This window comes from Nematostella vectensis, chromosome 1, assembly GCF_932526225.1.
Source record: "Nematostella vectensis chromosome 1, jaNemVect1.1, whole genome shotgun sequence".
Classification (NCBI taxonomy): Eukaryota; Metazoa; Cnidaria; class Anthozoa; order Actiniaria; family Edwardsiidae; genus Nematostella; species Nematostella vectensis.
The window spans coordinates 16,921,312-16,940,761 of record NC_064034.1 but is presented as its reverse complement, the minus strand read 5'-3'; the positions used below and the strand labels follow the sequence as shown (position 1 = coordinate 16,940,761).

The following is a 19,450-nucleotide window of genomic DNA, read 5'->3' as shown; positions in this document are numbered from 1 at the left end:
ACTCTCCCCTCTTAAACATAAGCATTTATTACATCACCATATATCCCAAGCCCTCCCCTCTTAAACATAAGCATTTAATACATCACCATACATCCCAAGCCCTCTCCTAAAAATAAGTATTTATTACATCACCATATATCCCAAGCCCTCCCCTCTTAAACATAAGCATTTATTACATCACCATATATCCCAAGCCCTCCCTTCTTAAACATAAGCATTTATTACATCACCATATATCCCAAGCCCTCTCCTCCTAAAAATAAGTATTTATTACATCACCATATATCCCAAGCCATCCCTTCTTAAACATAAGCATTTATTACATAACAATATATCCCAAGCCCTCTCCTCCTAAAAAATAAGTATTTATTACATCACAATATATCCCAAGCCCTCTCCTCCTAAAAATAAGTATTTATTACATCACCATATATCCCAAGCCATCCCTTCTTAAACATAAGCATTTATTACATCACAATATATCCCAAACTCTCCCCTCTTAAACATAAGCATTTATTACATTACCATATATCCCAAGCCCTACCAAGCATTTATTACATCACCATATATCCCAAGCCCTCCCCTCCTAAACATAAGCATTTATTACATTTACACATATCCCAAACTCTCCCCTATTAAACATAAGCATTTATTACATTACCATATATCCCAAGCCCTCTCCTCCTAAAAATGAGTATTTATTACATCACCATATATCCCAAACTCTCCCCTCTTAAACATAATCATTTATTACATCACCATATATCCCAAGCCCTCTCCTCCTAAAAATAAGTATTTATTACATCACAATATATCCCAAACTCTCCCCTCTTAAACATAAGCATTTATTACATCACCATATATCCCAAGCCCTCCCCTCTTAAACATAAGCATTTAATACATCACCATATATCCCAAGCCCTCTCCTAAAAATAAGTATTTATTACATCACCATATATCCCAAGCCCTCCCCTCTTAAACATAAGCATTTATTACATCATCATATATCCCAAGCCCTCCCTTCTTAAACATAAGCATTTATTACATCACCATATATCCCAAGCCCTCTCCTCCTAAAAATAAGTATTTATTACATCACCATATATCCCAAGCCATCCCTTCTTAAACATAAGTATTTATTACATAACAATATATCCCAAGCCCTCTCCTCCTAAAAATAAGTATTTATTACATCACAATATATCCCAAGCCCTCTCCTCCTAAAAATAAGTATTTATTACATCACCATATATCCCAAGCCACCCCTTCTTAAACATAAGCATTTATTACATCACAATATATCCCAAACTCTCCCCTCTTAAACATAAGCATTTATTACATTACCATATATCCCAAGCCCTACAAGCATTTATTACATCACCATATATCCCAAGCCCTCCCCTCCTAAACATAAGCATTTATTACATTAACACATATCCCAAACTCTCCCCTATTAAACATAAGCATTTATTACATTACCATATATCCCAAGCCCTCTCCTCCTAAAAATAAGTATTTATTACATCACAATATATCCCAAACTCTCCCCTCTTAAACATAAGCATTTATTACATCACCATATATCCCACACCCTTCCCTCTTGAATATAACAGGGCTTCTGGAATTACGTGGAAAAAAAAACTCAAATTTACGCGGGATTCTTTGCTAAATTACGCGGAAAATCTATCACTATGTGCTAAATTACGCGGGATTTTGCAATACATTTTTCTCTAAAAATCAAAATTTTGCTGGATTCTTTACTGAATTGCGTGCTAAATTACACGGAATATCAATTGTTACGCCCAAACTACTTTTTGTACCGAAGAAAAGCACAAAATATCTTGAAAAAGGTTTTATTCTTTACGCGAAAATATCTTAGGCGAGTTTTCATTGACTCCTAGCCACCACCCAATTAAAAAAGCTATTTCATTATTAGTCCTAGGCCTTCGCAGTTTAGCAAAGAACGACTAGTCATTTTATTTGTTTTCGAAATTCAGCCCGAAATATTGCACTCTTATGAAGAATATCCGTCTTTTTTACAAGAAATAGAAGTAAGAACCCTAAAAGAACACATCAGCTGTGCACTTAAATGTTTTGTCTTTCAAAATTTAACTAAATTACGCGGGATTATGGGGAAATTTGTGGATTACGCGGATTACGCAGAAAAAGCCAAATTACATGATTCCGCACAAGGGCGTAATTCCAGAAGCCCTGATATAAGCATTTATCACATCAACACATATCCTAAGCCCTCCCACTAAACAAAGGCATTTATTACATCAACACATATCACTTTCAAATTTGCTATTCTTAACAACCAAATTCATTGCAACTAGCATTCTTGAAAACATACAGTATCGTATAGATTATCAAGAGTTAAACAAAACTCTAAACTGAATACGAAGTAGTAAGTTTTGGTGTAGTAATGATCAATGTTGTCATTTCTTATTACTGGTGTTTGCTCCTAATAATTTCATTGTTGAATGTTGTGCTGTTGCAGTTGTTACTACTTCTGTGTCAAGTAAGCACAGGTTTGCAGTGAAAAATGCTGTTGGTAGAACTTAAAAGGTCATCAACCCACCGATCCAGTCAGGCAATTCCTCAACATCTCTCCTGTGAAATGACTTATCAACATCATTGGGATTCACATGGTTATCACCATGCTGGAATCTGTCTGTTGGCTTATCCGCTATCACATTACCATCCAACTGAGAAGGGACTTCCGCAGTACGTGTGGCCTGCGGGTACTTGACAGTTGGTGTAGGGTCAATCCCAAATGGAGTAGGCACCTGTTGAAAGGAAAAGTTTAGAAGAAAAAGAAAAAAAAATACATTTATTTCCAATTTAAAAAGGAAAAACACTCTTACATCTATACTATTAAAAAGGTTCCCTCCCTAATAAGCCAGCCCTCTCTAATAAACCACCCCCCTCTATTAAGCCACCCCTCTATAATAAGCCAACCCTCTATAATAAGCCAACCCTCTCTATTAAGCCACCCCTCTATGATAAGCCAGCCCTCTCTAATAAGCCAACCCTATCTAACAAGCCACCTTTCTCTAATAAGCCTTCCCTCCCTAATAAGCCATCCCTCTATAATAAGCCAGCCCTCTCTAATAAGCCACCCCTTCCTAATAAGCCAACCCCTTTCTAATAAGCCACCCCTCTCTAATAAGCCAGCCCCCTTTAATAGGCCAACCCTCTCTAAAAAGCTGTCCTGTCTCTTATAAGCCATCCATCTCTAATAAGCCACAACTCTCTAATAAGCCAAACCCTCTCTAATAAGCTGCCCCCTCTATGATAAGGCATCCCTCTCTAATAAGCCATACCTTTCCAATAAGCCAACCCCCTTTAATATGCCACCCCCATCTTAAAAGCCACCCCTCTCTAACAAGCCTTTTTTCTAATAAGCCAACCCTCTCTAATAAGCCACCCCTCTCTAATAAGCAATATTCCTCTCTAATAGGACACCCCCCACTAATAAGCCACCCCTCTCTAACAAGCCAACAACTCTATAATAGGCCCACCTCTCTCTAAAAAAGGCCATTCCTCTCTTAATAGCCACTCCCCTCTAACAAGCCACCCCTCTCTTATAAGTCATTCCCCTCTAACAAGCCACCTCTCTCTAATAAGCCAGCCCACTCTAATAAACCAACCCTCTCTTATAAGTCATCCCTCTCTAATAAGCCACCTCTCTCTAATAAGCCATCCCTCTCTTAATAGCCACTCCCCTCTAGCAAGCCACCCCTCTCTTATAAGCCAACCCTTTAAAAAAAAAAGCCATGGCTCTCCAATAAGCCACACCTCTCTAATATGCAACCCCCTCTCTAATAAGTCATCCCTCTCTAAAAAGCGACTCCTTTCTATCAGGTAAGCCACCCCTCTATAATAAGCAAGCCCTCTCTAAAAAGCCAACCCCATCTAACAAGCCACACCTCTATAATAAGCCACCCCTATCTAAAAAGCCACCCTTTATAATAAGCCAACCCTCTCTAATAAGCCACCCCTCTAGAATAAGCCAGCCCTCTCTAATAAGCCAACCCCATCTAACAAGCCACCCTCTATAATAAGCCACCCCTCTCTAATAAGCCCTCCCTCTATAAAAAGCCAGCCCTCTCTAAAAAGCCACCCCTCTCTAATAAGCCCTCCCTCTTTAATAAGCCAGCCCTCTCTAATAAGCAACCTCTCTCTAATCAGCCATCCCTTTCTAATAAGCCACCCCTCTAATAAGCCAACCCTCTCTAATAAGCTGCCCCCTCTCTGATAAGGCATCCCCCTCTAATAAGCCACCCCTCTCTAATAAGCCAAACCCTCTCTAATAAGCTGCCCCCCTCTCTGATAAGGCATCCCTCTCTAATAAGCAATTCCTTTCCAATGAGCCACCCCCCTCTAATATGCCACCCCTATCTTAAGAGCCACCCCTCTCTAATAAGCAATATTCCTCTCTAATAGGACACCCCCCACTAATAATCCATCCCTCTCTAATAAGCCAACAACTCTATAATTGGCCACCCCTCTCTTATAAGCCACCTCTCTCTAAAAAAGGCTATCCCTCTCTTAATAGCCATCCCCCTCTAAAAAGCCACCCCTTTCTTAAAAGTCACTCCCCTCTAACAAGCCACCTCTCTCTAATAAGCCACTACTCTAATAAGCCAACCCTCTCTTATAAGTCATCCCTCTCTAATAAGCCACCTCTCTCTAATGAGCCATCCCTCTCTAATAAGCCACCATTCTTATCCCTGTCTTATAAGCCAACCCTTTTTTTAAAAAAAAGCCATGGCTCTCCAATAAGCCACACCTCTCTAATATGCAACCCCCTCTCTAATAAGCCACCCCTCTATAATAAACCAGCCCTCTCTAATAAGCCAGCCCTATCTAACAAGCCACCCCTCTCTAATAAGCCAACCCTCTATAATAAGCCACCCCTCTCTAATAAGCCACCCCTCTATAATAAGCCACCCCTCTCTAATAAGCCACCCCTCTATGATAAGCCAGCCCTCTCTAATAAGCCAACCCTATCTAACAAGCCACCCCTCTCTTACAAGCCAACCCTTTTTAAAAAAAAAAGCCACGGCTCTCCAATAAGCCACACCTCTCTAATATGCAACCCCCTCTCTAATAAGTCATCCTATTCTAATAAGCCACACCTCTTCGAACAAGCCACCCTTATCTAATAAGCCACACCCTCTATAATAAGCCATCCCTCTCTATTAAGCCACCCCTCTATAATTGGCCAGCCCTCTCTAATAAGCCAACCCTATCTAACATGCCATCCTTTTCTAATAAGCCACCCCTGTCTAATAAAAAGCCACGGCTCTCCAATAAGCCACCCCTCTATAATAAGCCAGCCCTCTCTAAAAAGCCACCCCTCTCTAATAAGCCCTCCCTCTATAATATGCCACCCCTTTCTAATAAGCCACCCCTGTCTAATAAGCCAACCCTCGCTAATAAGCTGCCCCCTCTCTGATAAGGCATCCCTCTCTAATAAGCCAACAACTCTCTAAAAAAGGCCATCCCTCTCTTAATAGCCACCCTCCTCTAAAAAGCCACACCTCTCTTATAAGTCACTCCCCTCTAACAAGCCACCACTCTCTAATAAGCCAACCCTCTCTTATAAGTCATCCCTCTCTAATAAGCCACCTCTCTCTAATGAGCCATCCCTCTCTTAATAGCCACTCCCCTCTAACAAGCCACCCCTCTCTAATAAGCTATCTCTCTCCAATAAGTCATCCCTCTCTAAAAAGCCACTCCTTTCTATCAGGTAAGCCACCCCTCTTTAATAAGCCATCCTATTGTAATAAGCCACACCTCTACGAACAAGCCACTCCTATCTAATAAGCCACACCCTCTATAATAAGCCATCCCTTTCTCATAATCCACCACTCTCTAACAAGCCTTTCTTTCCAATTAGCCAATCCTCTCTACTAAAACACCCCTCTCTAATAAGACAATCCCCTATAATAAGTCATCGCTCTCTAAAAAGCCACTCCTTTCTATCAGGCAAGCCACTCCCCTCTAACAAGGCACCCCTCTATCATAAGCCAGCCCTCTCAAATAAGCCAACACACTCGAATAAGCTACCCCCCTCTAATAAGCTAGCCCTCTCTAATAAGCCGACACCCTCGAATAAGCTACCCCTCTCCAAAAAAGCCAATCCTTTCTTATAAGCCAACCCTCTCTAATAAGCCACCCCTCTCTAATAAGACATCCCTCTCTAATAAGCCAACACTCCTCTCTAACAAGCTACCCCTTTCTAATAAGCAATCCCTCTCTAATAAGCCAACACTCCTCTCTAACAAGCCACCCCTTTTAAATAAGCCATCCCCTATCACATAAGCCATTCCCTATCTAAAAAGGCACACCCATTCTAATAAGCCATCCTTTTCTTCTAATCCACCACTCTCTAACAAGCCTTTTTTTCTAATAAGCCACTCCTCTCTAATAAGCCACCCCTCTCTAATAAGCCAACCCTCTCTGAGAAGAAACCCCTCTCTAATACGTCACCCCTCTCTAATAAGCCAACCCTCTCTGAGAAGAAACCCCTCTCTAATAAGCCAACCTTCTTTAATAAGCCTCCCCTTTCTAATAAGCCACGCCTCTCTAATAAGCCACCCCTCTCTAATAAGCCATCTCTCTCTAATAAGCCACCCTTCTTTAATAAGCCTCCCCTCTCTAATAAGCCACCCCTCTCTAATAAGCCATCCCTCTCTAATAAGCCACCCCTCTCTAATAAGCCAGCCCTATCTAAAAAGCCACCCTTCTTTAATAAGCCTCCCCTCCCTAATAAGCCATCCCTCTCTAATAAGCCATCCCTCTCTAATAAGCCATCCCTCTCAAATAAGCCACCCCTTTCTGATAAGCTTCCCCTCTCTGATAAGCCACCCCTCTCAAATAAGCCACCCCTTTCTGATAAGCTTCCCCTCTCTGATAAGCCATCCCTCTCAAATAAGCCACCCCTTTCTGATAAGCTTCCCCTCTCTGATAAGCCATCCCTCTCAAATAAGCCACCACTTTCTGATAAGCTTCCCCTCTCTGATAAGCCTCCCCTCTCTAATAAACCATCCCTCTCTAATAAGCCACCCCTCTCTAGTGTGCCATCCCTTTCATATAATGTCTAATAATAAAAACAAGCCAGGGGGAATTAAGCTCGTAAAAACTAATTTAATGTCTGTTTGTGCTTGAAAAAAATATTTTATTATCTATAAACAGGGCTTTCAACAACAACGAAAAAGAAATTAGTAAAATGTTATCTCACTCTTTACCGCAAAACATTTATAATAAAACTAAGCCAAGGGTATCTTATTATAGATTGTAACACTAATTCAATGAAGGGCTCTAAACCACCTTAAAAAGGAAATGATAGAAAAATGTTATAAATTTCACTGCAAAATATATTCGATAACCTGTAATGACATATAGAATGTGATAATAAAACTGACTGATGAGCGGTTTTGAACAAAACAAGACAATCAAGAACACAAAAAGTTAGCTGGTTTTTTTTTTTATCCAAAATGTTATTTTTGCTCACTTAAGGTACAGCATCAGCATTCAGGATCACTGAGAAAGTAGCGTTTGTGCCCTTATCCTAAGAAGCACCACTCCTAAAAGAAGCCAATTAACCTTTAAAATATCAATAACCTGCTAATTTTCCACGTATGCTTCTGAGTGATAGCTGGTGAAAATAGAGAATTGAAAAATAGGATTGGAATGGTGGGTAGCATTGTCCTACCTGAACAGCCGGCGAAGGCGATATGGAACTGGCATCCACACCCTGGCTAAACTTGCCATTGAGTGCTGAAAAAAGGCATGAACATCTATTAAAACCTCTCAAGTACATAGCTAAAGTAGGACTCTAAATATATTTTTTGAAGGGAGAAGAGGGGACGATGGGATCATTAAGAAAATATTTTGGGGTCCAGCCAAGCCCCAGTGGTAGCACAAATGATTCGTTTGTACCCTAGGTACCAGATGCTCCAAGCTCAGTGCATGCTGACAAAAACATGTTTTGTGGGTAGAAAGCTTTACGCCACAAGACAAGGGGACTTTGCTTTTCTCTTCCATCTTTCTCTACCATTTGCATATTCATGCAAAATAATCTTTAGCTGAACCTCTTTCACGAGAAAATTGTCAAGCAAGAAATCTCTACTAAGACAAAATAAAGCAAAACGTTCAAGGTGAATTTTTGAAGAACTCTTTAACAGAATAAACAAAACTACTGCCAACTTACTGTTTAGTAGCATATAAACCCACAAACATGATGCAGAGCAAAATGCATGCGGCTTCCGCCGCCGCCATTTTTTTTTAAAGAGCCGAAAAGAATCATGGGTATCGTAAAGGCAACCCGTGGGACTGTCCTCAAGCGCTTCAAAGGGGAGACTGATGCTTCAAATCACCAATATCAAAACCACCACCACCGCCATCACCACACAACCACTAACATCACCATCACCACCGCCATCACCACACAACCACTAACATCATCATCACCACCGCAATCACCACACAACCACTAACATCACCATCACAGCCATCACCACACAACCACTAACATCACCATCACCGCCATCACCACACAACCACTAACATCACCATCACCACCGTTGCATAACTAGGATTTGCTGATAGGGGGTTCCCAATCATGCATAGCATATGTAAGTGGATAGTATTTGACAACTTTTAATAAGAAATAACCCATATTTGGTGGCAGAAGAAAACAAAAACGCAACAACACTAATTACCACCATCACTACGACCATCACAACCACCAGTAATTACCATCATCATCAACATCACCACACCATTATCAACATCATCGCCACTAACATCACCACCACCATCACCACTACACTACGATCATACAATAATAGTCATCATCACCATCACCATCACCACCAAAAACACCATCACCATCACCAACACAACCACCAAAAAACACAAACACCATCACCATCACCACCACAACCACTATCACCATCACCACCACCATCATCACAACTAACATCATTACCACCACCACAAACACAACCACCACCACCATCAGCATCGCCACCACAACCAAAACTACCATCACTATCACCATCATCATCACCACCACCACCGTCACCACCACCAACACAATCATCACCATCACCATCAACACCATCATCATCACCTCCACCACCACCGCCATCACCACCACCAACATCCATCAACACCACCACCATCACAACCACCAACACCATCGCCACCACCGCCACCAAAAAAAACGACAAAATTATCCAAAAACTGAGTAACTGCCAAAAAATTACCAAACTACGAGAAAAACTTGTGAATACAAAGTATAATGTAGATATCCATCATAAAAAAAAGTCAACAAATAGATTACTTATAAAAAAAAAAATAACAAAAATCCAATCAGTTGCTCAATAAAATATACTCCAAATGACCACACTTTCTCTGCCGTAAATGAAATCTTAATAGCTTTCGGCTTCAATTTAAGGTTTACTTCATCGCCAAAACACCATCGAGATTCGAAAAAAAACATATACACGTTTTAGTCATTGACGATTGATTTCAAGAATTTTTCTAGAACACGCACGCTAGTAAACGGTTCGAATGTTATTTCCCGCGCGCGCGCATATTTCTTGAGCACGAAAAGTGAATTAAGAAAATTTGCAAATAATCCGGCTTGGAAACTAAAAATATGCTCGAGACGTTTCTGTCCACAGAAATTAGATAAAACAAGCCAAGAAATTTTCGGGGAATTTCGAAGTTAATTACCGCCCCAAATTGCGCCAGCCAAAACTATTTTTTTTCGGCTAAAATAACGAAAAGCGTGCAAAAAAACCTTACCTCTCGAATGCACGCCACCGCTAAGCACGGCTAGTACAGCGCACACTATCAATAATTTGGGTTTCATTTCCAAATTTTCCTCATTTTCGCCATCGTGATGATGTGAAACATCCGTAGGATGCGATCCGAGGCGCGAATGGGGGCTATTCTAATTTTGACGTCACATACAATTACAAGTTAATTAGGGCTAATTGAATTTCTCACTAGCAAAGCTTTGGGCGAGGAAGAGAGAACTGGGCCGAGAAGTAATATTTAAGCGACAATCGCACCAGTTTGCTTCCGGAGCGGAGAGCCAGAAGAGAGACAAAAAATCTTTTAGAATCTGCGCTATTTAACAGGCCATCCGCTTTAAATTGTCAGTCACATGTTGTAAGAAACTTCCAATAGACAAAATGCTTTTTCAATTTTGTTAAAAAAAAGTCCGTTAAAAGTGATCGGAGATTGTTATGTAATCGACCAAAAGTAAAGTGGTGACATTACCGCTTCAATGGAACGTAAGTATCAATTTATGAGAACCAGAACCATTTCAGAACAAGTCTGTTCTGAAACATTTCGCTTTTAAAGGGTAGTTCTATTACCCCCCCCCCCCCCCCCCACACACCCACGAAAAAAATGTCGGCCTGGATGGAATCCATCCAAATGGCTCGATTCGCATGATCAGCTGGGTGGTCACAGTCCTGTGGACATAACACGCAAACAACACTCCACAAAACACTCTCCAAATCTATATACGTCTCCGCTCCACACCTTCCACCGCGAGGGGAACTAGTCGTCCTAGCCTGGGTGTCAAGCGTTTTGTCATCGCTACAAACATTAAGCTTTGACCAGTGGTTACCTAGCGAGGTAAATTACCCAAAACTTGAACATTCCTTGCGACCATTTGGCTGTTGTAAACGGTGAAATCCCTTTTAAGACCATTGTTTGATAAGCATGTGAAAGTTGTGAAAGTTATGTCATTCTATGCAAGTTCCAAAAAAGTTCACTGTTATCGCATTTGGCAACGAAACTCGTAGCAGCTTATAGTACGTCGCATTGCCCTCTCATTGCGGAAATATAACTTAGTTACAATAATATAGCTTAATGATTTTTCTCCGTATTTCCGCGCTTTTCCCACAGAAGCTTTAACTGTTAAACCAATATTCTCCCTAAAACTGAATTATCCATTAGGTATTGTTCATAGATTTAAAAGAAAACAGCTAGTTTATAGAATACTGTTTTTAAAAACTCCATTTTGTTAGACGCTTACTGCTTAGAGAGGTATGAAGTATAAACAACACGCCGTTCTGGCCAATTAAGCGTGAATACGCATACAATTTCTTGACTGTCATCATATCTATCATCTAAAACACAGCTTTTTTCACCGTTAATGTGACTTAGTTTACATTTATGACGGGATTCGTATGTTAAAAGGAGAAAAGCGACAGATGAAGATTATTGCAGCGCACGTCACACTCCAATAGATATGATTGATTCGGTTTCCAAGTGCAAATAAGCATGTATTATTATGACAATATACAATTTTTCTTATGCGAAAAATAAGTATCGCAAATAATAAGTATCACAAAACCAGTGCCCTGACAATTTTGTCATTCACATTATTAAGTATTGTTAAGGCTGGTGTTAGTGATAGTGATGTTCTGACCTTCTTTGAATGCGGTTTGCTTGAGAAAGCATGGAACTTAGCCTAATTAGCAAGTTGAAAAGACGAGAGGACAAGGAGATTGCTTGAAGTACGGGTCGGTAGAAATCGAGAAATAACTCGACCCTCTTCATTTTATTTTATACGGTAGACGTCTTGGGTTGTGCATGAAGGATATGTGCGCTGTTTGTTTCAGTGTGCGAGTGTTTTTTTTCTTTATATTTCAGAAATAGGGAAATCAAAAGTGGCGCAAAAAAACGACTTCATGTCAGACCCAGCGAATAACCAGTCCTATCTATCAGTCCCGCAAGTAGACCGATACTCTGACGACGATCGTTACACCGACGACGAGCGATGCTCCGACGACGACCGATGCTCCCACGACGGCAAACCGAGCGACGACTCGGAGGAGGGGCGGAGCTCAATGTCAGTTGCTATGGTGAACCTCGTCAACGCACGCATGCCGGCATTCAGCCTCCTGCTGTTACCCTACTTCATCCAGCAGGGAGGGGTAATGGCGGTCATAGCGCTCGTTTTTGTCCCGTGTGTGTGTGTCTACACGGGAAAGATCCTAATAGAATGTTTGTACGACACGGAGAACCACAAGCGGGTCAGAGACACATACAAGGATATAGGAGAAGCCGTTTGGCCTAAATACGGCGGGATACTGGTGACAGTAACGCAAGTTATCCAACTTGTGCTACCGTTATGTCTTTTTCTGCATTTTGGGGCGAATGCGTTGTTCCACGTTGTGCCGAATTTCCCAGTGACTCAGGAATTGTTGACCGTGGCCGCGGCTTTGCTCTGCCTGCCTCTGGTGTACCTCAAGACCTTGGCCCGAGTTTCCTGGGTAAGTTTGACGGCTGTCGTGTTTCTCCTGGTCGCCCTCCTGACCGTTCTCTACTACTGCGGTTTGATGATCGAGCACAAGAAGTGGACCATGGAAGAACTCAACATCTGGAACTTTCAGTGGGTTCTTATGTCGCTTACAATCGCGTCGGTCACATCAACTCATGGGGTCTTACCAACCTTAGAATCCACCCTCAGTGACAGGTCGAAGTTCAACCGAATTCTGGGACTGTCTTACGCGCTATCCCAGTTCACCATGCTCACGTTCTCCCTCATCGCGTTTTTTGCATTTCGCCAGAACCTAGAGAACCTTATCACAGGTAGGTTGGTGGTCGGCAAGCTACGTGTAGTCATGGGCGTTTTTCTATTCGCCAATGCCGTGAGCGCGTATCCGTTCAACGCACTGGTGTTGTTTGATGTCTTCAAGAAGTGCGTTATCCCCAAGAACCCTTCACATTTGTGGCCAAGTTGCAACGTTCTGAAAGCTTGGCTTGTTCTGCTAACGCTAATCCCGGCCATCGCTCTTCCTCACTTGCGCTTGTTGGTAGTGATTATCGGAAGCTTTTGTAATATTACCATTACCTTGTTGTTGCCGTGCTACTTCCACCTGAAGCTCAAGGGCGAGCACTTGTCGTACTGTCAAACGGGTATTAACTATGCCATTATCATTTGGGCGCTTGCTGTGGGCGTCACCAGTCTGATCGCCTCCGCTAAAAACTTCGTGGAAGCTTTTTTATGATAGTAGTACAAGTAATACAGTATAAAAGTATATTAGTACAGTATAAAAGTACAAGTATAAAAGAATGGTTCATAAAAAAATAAACGGGTCAATTTTAATAGCTAAAATACAGTTAAGATTTATAATATATCTTTGTCAGTTCTACCCTTATCTACACAGCGGCCCGTTTTGGACGTTGTACCCACAGTTGTTTATGTAGAACCTGGTGGGCTCAGATAAGACAATATCTAAATCGGCAGAAAAAATGTTGGCAAACTACACCCCACCACAGCGCACCAGTTTAAAGGACAAGTAATGTATGGCTCTGAGCCAGTCAACGAAACGGAATTTTCACAATTCATGGATCCTTGAGAAATTGGTTTCACCGTAGCTTCCTCCGCAGGCACCACTTTTGCCCAGACAGCAGCAAAGAAACACAGGCGCTCGGGGTTCCTGTGGCGATGTGTCGAGCGCGAGAAGCTGAGGACGAGTAACAAAGGAACTTTTCGACCACAGGAAACCCGTAAGGCTTTTAGATTGGCTTTCGGTTTCTAACATTTTGAGACACCTACTGAAGAGGCTATTTAACCGCACGAATTCGAGGCTTCACCACACCACAATGTTTCTTTATTGATTATAATAGTCTAAGCGTATTTACAAATAATCTTAAATACATTTTTCTAATTGAATGTGTCAATAAAAATGTATTTGATAAGATAGAAGTTTCCGCAGTTCCTAGATGGAACCAATCGCATTTTGCAGAACCTTTTTTTTTTCTTTCGAGATTTGAGACAAATAAAGAATGGTTTTAAATGTCCAAGCTTTATTTCTTGGAGTGGAACCGTGGCATTATCTCGTTAATTCTAATTAATTAAAACATCTATCTACCAACGGGTTCAAGGAGATTTAAGCGACCAAAAAGGGCCCTTCAAAAAGTAGTCCATTAATTTTCCCTAAATGGATCTCCTCGAAAGCATGAGACAAAAACCATTTTAAAAGCTGTTCTCACTTTTGAAGCCGCAGACTCCCATGTATAACAATAGATCCAAGATAGCCGAGTAAAGACAATGTTAAACTTTAATTTCGGAATGTTTCCTCAGTCTTATTTTGGTAGACTTTTCGTATGTCTTTAGTATCACATAAGATCTAAACGGTTTGGAAGAGAAAAGTTGTTTTTCGTGTGAAACTGTAATATTATTGGTATAAGTATGTTCTTTACTCTTGCTCCTACATGTAGTCTGTCTTCGCGGTTAGGAAAGCACAGGCGAAAAGTATATATAAAAACTTATAGAAATAGCCTGAACACTAACGTTACAACGTAACAATATCATTTACTTTTTGTCCAGGTTTTCGCTTTGATATCGACGGTCTATCTTCATCTTTTAGGTCGTAATATATCTCAATCTTCGTGTTTGTAAAGAAAGCACCCATCATAGGGCGTCCAAATGACGCTGTACTTCCGGCGACATCTTGGGTGTGTCTCAAGGGATCGATCAGATGACTCCTATCCATGAGACACGTCCCGGACGCGACAGGTGTCCGATAACATGGCCCGCCTAGACCAGGTAAAGGGAGCAATCGGCGTCAATATACTCGATCAGAGTGTCGTACAACATCTCGTACTGCGCCTGCGGTTGAACATGAACATTTGGTACATTTGAGATAAGGGATGAGAAATGAAAAGAGTACATAGAACAGGGGCGGCGGACGGGGAAGGGCAGGGGGGACACTTACCCCCCCCCCTCGCCCCTCCGACTTTCAAAATCACAATCCCTCTTGCTTTCAACTCAAACTCTGATTGGTCAAAATATATGTTGAATGGTCCGCTATATCTGCCCTCAATATTAAACTACAGCACTTTAAAATGGTGGCAATAATATTGTCAGATCCTTTGTACCTTGATGGGTAAGAATTTCGGCCGTTGGTGGCCCTGCAGCCAAGCGGTCTGATACACGGACACCAATTTTTCCTGAGCGATCTGCTGCCAGAGGGCGTGAAGCGCGCAGTAGACGCCCGTGCGGCCTATACCATTACTAGAAGGGAAAGGAAACATTGCAATATAGATATCAGCCACCCCCTCCACTCCTGGTACACATAATCCCCTAAGATTCAACTATCCCCCTCGACGCCTGGTACCCCTATAATCCCCGAGGATTCAACTGTCCTTCTCCACTTCTGTTACCCCTATAAGACCCTAGAATCCCATCACCACCTCTCCATGCCTGGTACCCCTATACTCCCCTAGGGTCCCTCCATCCCCTTCCACGCCTGGTACCCCTATAATCCCCTAGGATCCCACTACCCCTCTTTACGCCTGGTGCCCCTATACCCCCTAGGGTCCCTCCATCCCCCTCCACGCCTAATACCCCTATAATCACCTAGGGTCCCTCTATCCCCCTCCACGCCTGGTGCCCCTATAATCCCCTAGGTTCCCTCCATCCCCCTCCACGCCTGGTACCCCTATACCCCCCTAGGGTCCCTCCATCCCCCTCCACGCCTGGTACCCCTATAAAGCCCTAGGACCCAACCATCCACCACAAGTAATGGACAGACCCTTACTGCTACCCCCTGTGTGTTGTACGTACTTGCAGTGTACGACTATGGGTCCGATGATGTCGAACTGGTGCGAGTTCTTCTCCACTTCACTCTCCCACTCCTCCACCTTGCTCACGAGTTGCAGTACAGTCTGTCCGGACCAGGGCTGCCCATGCTCTGGCCAATGGAGGAAGTGGAAGTGCCGGATTTGTCGGATCACACTAGGGTCCTGAAACCAAACCAAAATAATGAAAAGATTTACATTTGAGAGTCACAGTTAGATGCTCCATAGCGTGATAAATATATCAAATTCTAAACATCCCACTTGGTGAGGCAAGCCAAAACTCGTTTGTTCGTGATACCATTTCATTAACAATACAAACAAGAACGACACTCATATATTTTAAACAGTATTTTACTTTCTCTCTACCTTTGTTGATATAAGTTTGAGGTCCCGAATTATGAAATCTCCCCTAGCCGTCTCTGATTCCATGGTGACCTCATAATCGCCAAAATGCGCTGTGTCATGGACGGCGGGTAAGTATGATGGGAACACGTCCTGTGATTACAAAGAGCACAATGTCAAGAGAAAATTATGATTCTTCTGTAGATCATGACACATCAAGGAGATAATCTCAGTTAACTCCTCCGAGAACAGCATGGCATCAAACCTAACCAAGTCTTTCAGAGAGAGAGGCATGATGCAATACCTTACCCAAGTTATTCGAAGATAGAAGCATGACATCATACCTTACCCAAGTCCTTCCAAGAAAGAAGGATGACCTCATATCTTACCCAAGTTTTTCAAAGAAAAAAGCATTACGTCATACCTTAAACAAGTCTTTCCAAGAAAGAAGCATGTCACATCTCACCCAAGTCTTTCCAAGAGAGAAGCATGACGTCATACCTTACCCAAGTCTTCCCGAGAGAACCATGACGTCATACCTTACCCAAGTCTTCCCGAGAGAAGCATGACGTCATACCTAACCCATGTCTTTCCAAGAGAGAAGCATGACGTCATACCTTACCCAAGTCTTCCCGAGAGAAGCATGATGTCATACCTAACCCAAGTCTTCCCGAGAGAAGCATGACGTCATACCTTACCCAAGTCTTCCCGAGAAAAGCATGTCATACCTTACCCAAGTCTTCCCGAGAGAAGCATGACGTCATACCTTACCCAAGTCTTTCCAAGAGACAAGCATGACGTCATACCTTACCCAAGTCTTCCCGAGAGAAGCATGACGTCATACCGAACCCAAGTCTTTCCGAGAGAAGCATGACGTCATACCGAACCCAAGTCTTTCCGAGAGAAGCATGACGTCATACCTTACCCAAGTCTTCCCGAGAAAAGCATGTCATACCTTACCCAAGTCTTCCCGAGAGAAGCATGACGTCATACCTTACCCAAGTCTTTCCAAGAGAGAAGCATGACGCCATACCTTACCCAAGTCTTCCCGAGAGAAGCATGACGTCATACCTTACCCAAGTCTTCCCGAGTGAAACATGATGTCATACCTAACCCAAGTCTTTCCAAGAGAGAAGCATGACGTCATACCTAACCCAAGTCTTTCCGAGAAAAGCATGATGCCATTTCCCAAGTGTTTCCAAGAAAGAAGCATGACCGCACACCTTACCCAAGTTTTTCCGAGAGAAGCATGATGTCATACCTAACCCAAGTCTTTCCAAGAGAGAAGCATGACGTCATACCTTACCTTAGTCTTTCCGAGAGAGAAGCATAATGCCATTTCCCAAGTGTTTTCAAGAGAGAAGTATGACCGCACACCTTACCCAAGTCTTTCCAAGGAAGCATTATGTCTTACCTAACCCAAGTCTTTCCAAGAGAGAAGCATGACGTCATACCTTACCTAAGTCTTTCCGAGAGAGAAGCATAATGCCATTTCCCAAGTGTTTTCAAGAGAGAAGTATGACCGCACACCTTACCCAAGTCTTTCCAAGGAAGCATTATGTCTTACCTAACCCAAGTCTTTCCAAGAGAGAAGCATGACGTCATACCTTACCTAAGTCTTTCCGAGAGAGAAGCATAATGCCATTTCCCAAGTGTTTTCAAGAGAGAAGTATGACCGCACACCTTACCCAAGTCTTTCCAAGGAAGCATTATGTCTTACCTAACCCAAGTCTTTCCAAGAGAGAAGCATGACGTCATACCTTACCTAAGTCTTTCCTAGAGAGAAGCATAATGCCATTTCCCAAGTGTTTTCAAGAGAGAAGTATGACCGCACACCTTACCCAAGTCTTTCCAAGGAAGCATTATGTCTTACCTTATCCAAGTCTTTCCAAGAGAGAAGCATGACGTCATACCTTACCTAAGTCTTTCCGAGAGAGAAGCATAATGCCATTTCCCAAGTGTTTTCAAGAAAGAAGCATGACCGCACACCTTACCCAAGTCTTTCCAAGGAAGCGTTGTCTTACCTTATCCAAGTCTTTCCAAGAGAGAAGCATGACGTCATACCTTACCTAAGTCTTTCCGAGAGAGAAGCATAATGCCATTTCCCAAGTGTTTTCAAGAGAGAAGTATGACCGCACACCTTACCCAAGTCTTTCCAAGAAAGCATTATGTCTTACCTTATCCCACTCTTTTTCAGAAAGCAGCATGACAATACTCCTGCAGTTCTCCTGCCAGATCATCCGCCAGTAATCCATCGTGGTGCTCTGCAATGGATGCTGGGTAGCGATAAATGCCTCACGACGAGTAAATCCCTGAAAACAAACAAGCCAATGAAAATACCCAAAAGTTGTGTTCGTTAACAAGAGTATAAATACTGCAGACTCTGCAGACTTGACTACCGGTTTTTGTGGGCCCACACGGCATCTGATTGATCAACTTGTCTCTTGAATATTGACGAGTGTTTAAAAAAGATAATGGCGAACCACTGTTAATCCTCTTGAACAACATGCATGTTCAAGTTCTTTAAATATTCCTTTTTCTGCTTGATAAACAAATAATTTGTGTTTAATTAAAAAAATGCATTGTAAAAATCTCCATCATACTCGAAAATACAAGAGGAATTAGGGCAAATTAAATTATATAGACTGTTTACATTTGTCATTTAGATATGTCATTTACATCTATATAACTTTCATTAATTTGCATGTTCTAAACTCACACCCACTTACATCTATATAGCTTGCATTGATGTAATCAGAGCCTTCCTCACCCGGCCTAGGGTAAAGCCTGACTCGACTGCTATCAACTGAAAGAAAGAGGACCACAAGGAATTATTAGGACAAAACAAATACCCAAGGAAAGAAATGAGGTTTATATATAAAAATGATAGATGGTCATTACAGAGATTATGGTATCTGTAAACAACCCACCTGGTATGACCTCGTGACTTCTGTTCTTGGTAATATTACAGGGCTTTTTTACTTCTTTAAGATTATATTCTTTGATTTTAATAGACTGAATCCTCTGCAATGACAAAAATACTTTTACTTTGTTAACGTTAAAAGATGAGTATTAAATTGCAGTCTGAAAAAAAAAGTTGGTTGTTTAAATTACAACTACAGCATAATAAATGATGCAAGCTCAAAGTGATTGGAAATATTTCATTTTTGATTCTAGTCTTGTTTCATGAAGATAAACATACATTATGCAACTCTAGCTGATAAAGGTATTAGAAGAGCCAAGGATGTACACATGGAGGGAGGGGGTTTGCAGGGTAATCCTGCCTCTTGGCCGCAAAAAAGGGGTAATTTCTTATTAAAGGATCATCGCACAATCTCCTATTCCCATGTGACATCGATGACTGTGCACCCCACTCACGCAAATTCTGGGTACGTGCCTGAGGGCACCCCTGAGAGCATGCCTGAGAGCATGCCTGAGACCCCACTTAATATGATACTAAATACAAGTGAGCACT

At 42.0% G+C, this 19,450-nt stretch overlaps 3 protein-coding genes across 10 annotated transcripts in view; 1 reads left to right on the top strand and 2 right to left on the bottom strand.

Moving 5' to 3' along the window:
- Positions 1-9,986, bottom strand: part of LOC116610250 — a 28,397-nt gene extending 18,411 nt beyond the window's left edge. For 3 of the 5 annotated variants that reach the window (XM_048728679.1, XM_048728700.1, XM_048728702.1), the window contains exons 1-3: positions 9,829-9,986; positions 7,727-7,791; positions 2,582-2,789 (exon numbers count right to left, since the gene is read on the bottom strand). In XM_048728679.1, the coding sequence (XP_048584636.1) occupies positions 2,582-2,789; positions 7,727-7,791; positions 9,829-9,895 (340 nt within the window). In that variant the 5' untranslated portion in view covers positions 9,896-9,986. Of the gene's footprint in view, positions 1-2,581; positions 2,790-7,726; positions 7,792-8,224; positions 8,302-9,828 lie in introns of those variants that run through there. The other 2 variants (XM_048728696.1, XM_048728687.1) reach the window with 2 other exon arrangements.
- A 494-nt stretch (positions 9,987-10,480) lies between these two features.
- LOC5502746 (vesicular inhibitory amino acid transporter) lies at positions 10,481-13,851 on the top strand. The gene is made up of 2 exons (XM_001623858.3): positions 10,481-10,671; positions 11,695-13,851. Exon 2 carries the CDS (start codon positions 11,733-11,735, stop codon positions 13,053-13,055), a length of 1,323 nt encoding a protein of 440 aa, XP_001623908.2. The 5' UTR covers positions 10,481-10,671; positions 11,695-11,732; the 3' UTR covers positions 13,056-13,851.
- The window catches only part of LOC5502748 (receptor-type tyrosine-protein phosphatase alpha), a 25,033-nt gene continuing 19,227 nt past the window's right edge, over positions 13,645-19,450 (bottom strand). For all 4 annotated transcript variants that reach the window (XM_048725473.1, XM_048725480.1, XM_048725478.1 and 1 more), the window contains 7 exons: positions 18,906-18,999; positions 18,705-18,781; positions 18,153-18,287; positions 16,000-16,128; positions 15,620-15,798; positions 14,932-15,067; positions 13,645-14,662 (listed from right to left, as the gene is read on the bottom strand). In XM_048725473.1, the coding sequence (XP_048581430.1) occupies positions 14,591-14,662; positions 14,932-15,067; positions 15,620-15,798; positions 16,000-16,128; positions 18,153-18,287; positions 18,705-18,781; positions 18,906-18,999 (822 nt within the window). In that variant the 3' untranslated portion in view covers positions 13,645-14,590. The remainder of the gene's footprint in view (positions 14,663-14,931; positions 15,068-15,619; positions 15,799-15,999; positions 16,129-18,152; positions 18,288-18,704; positions 18,782-18,905; positions 19,000-19,450) is intronic.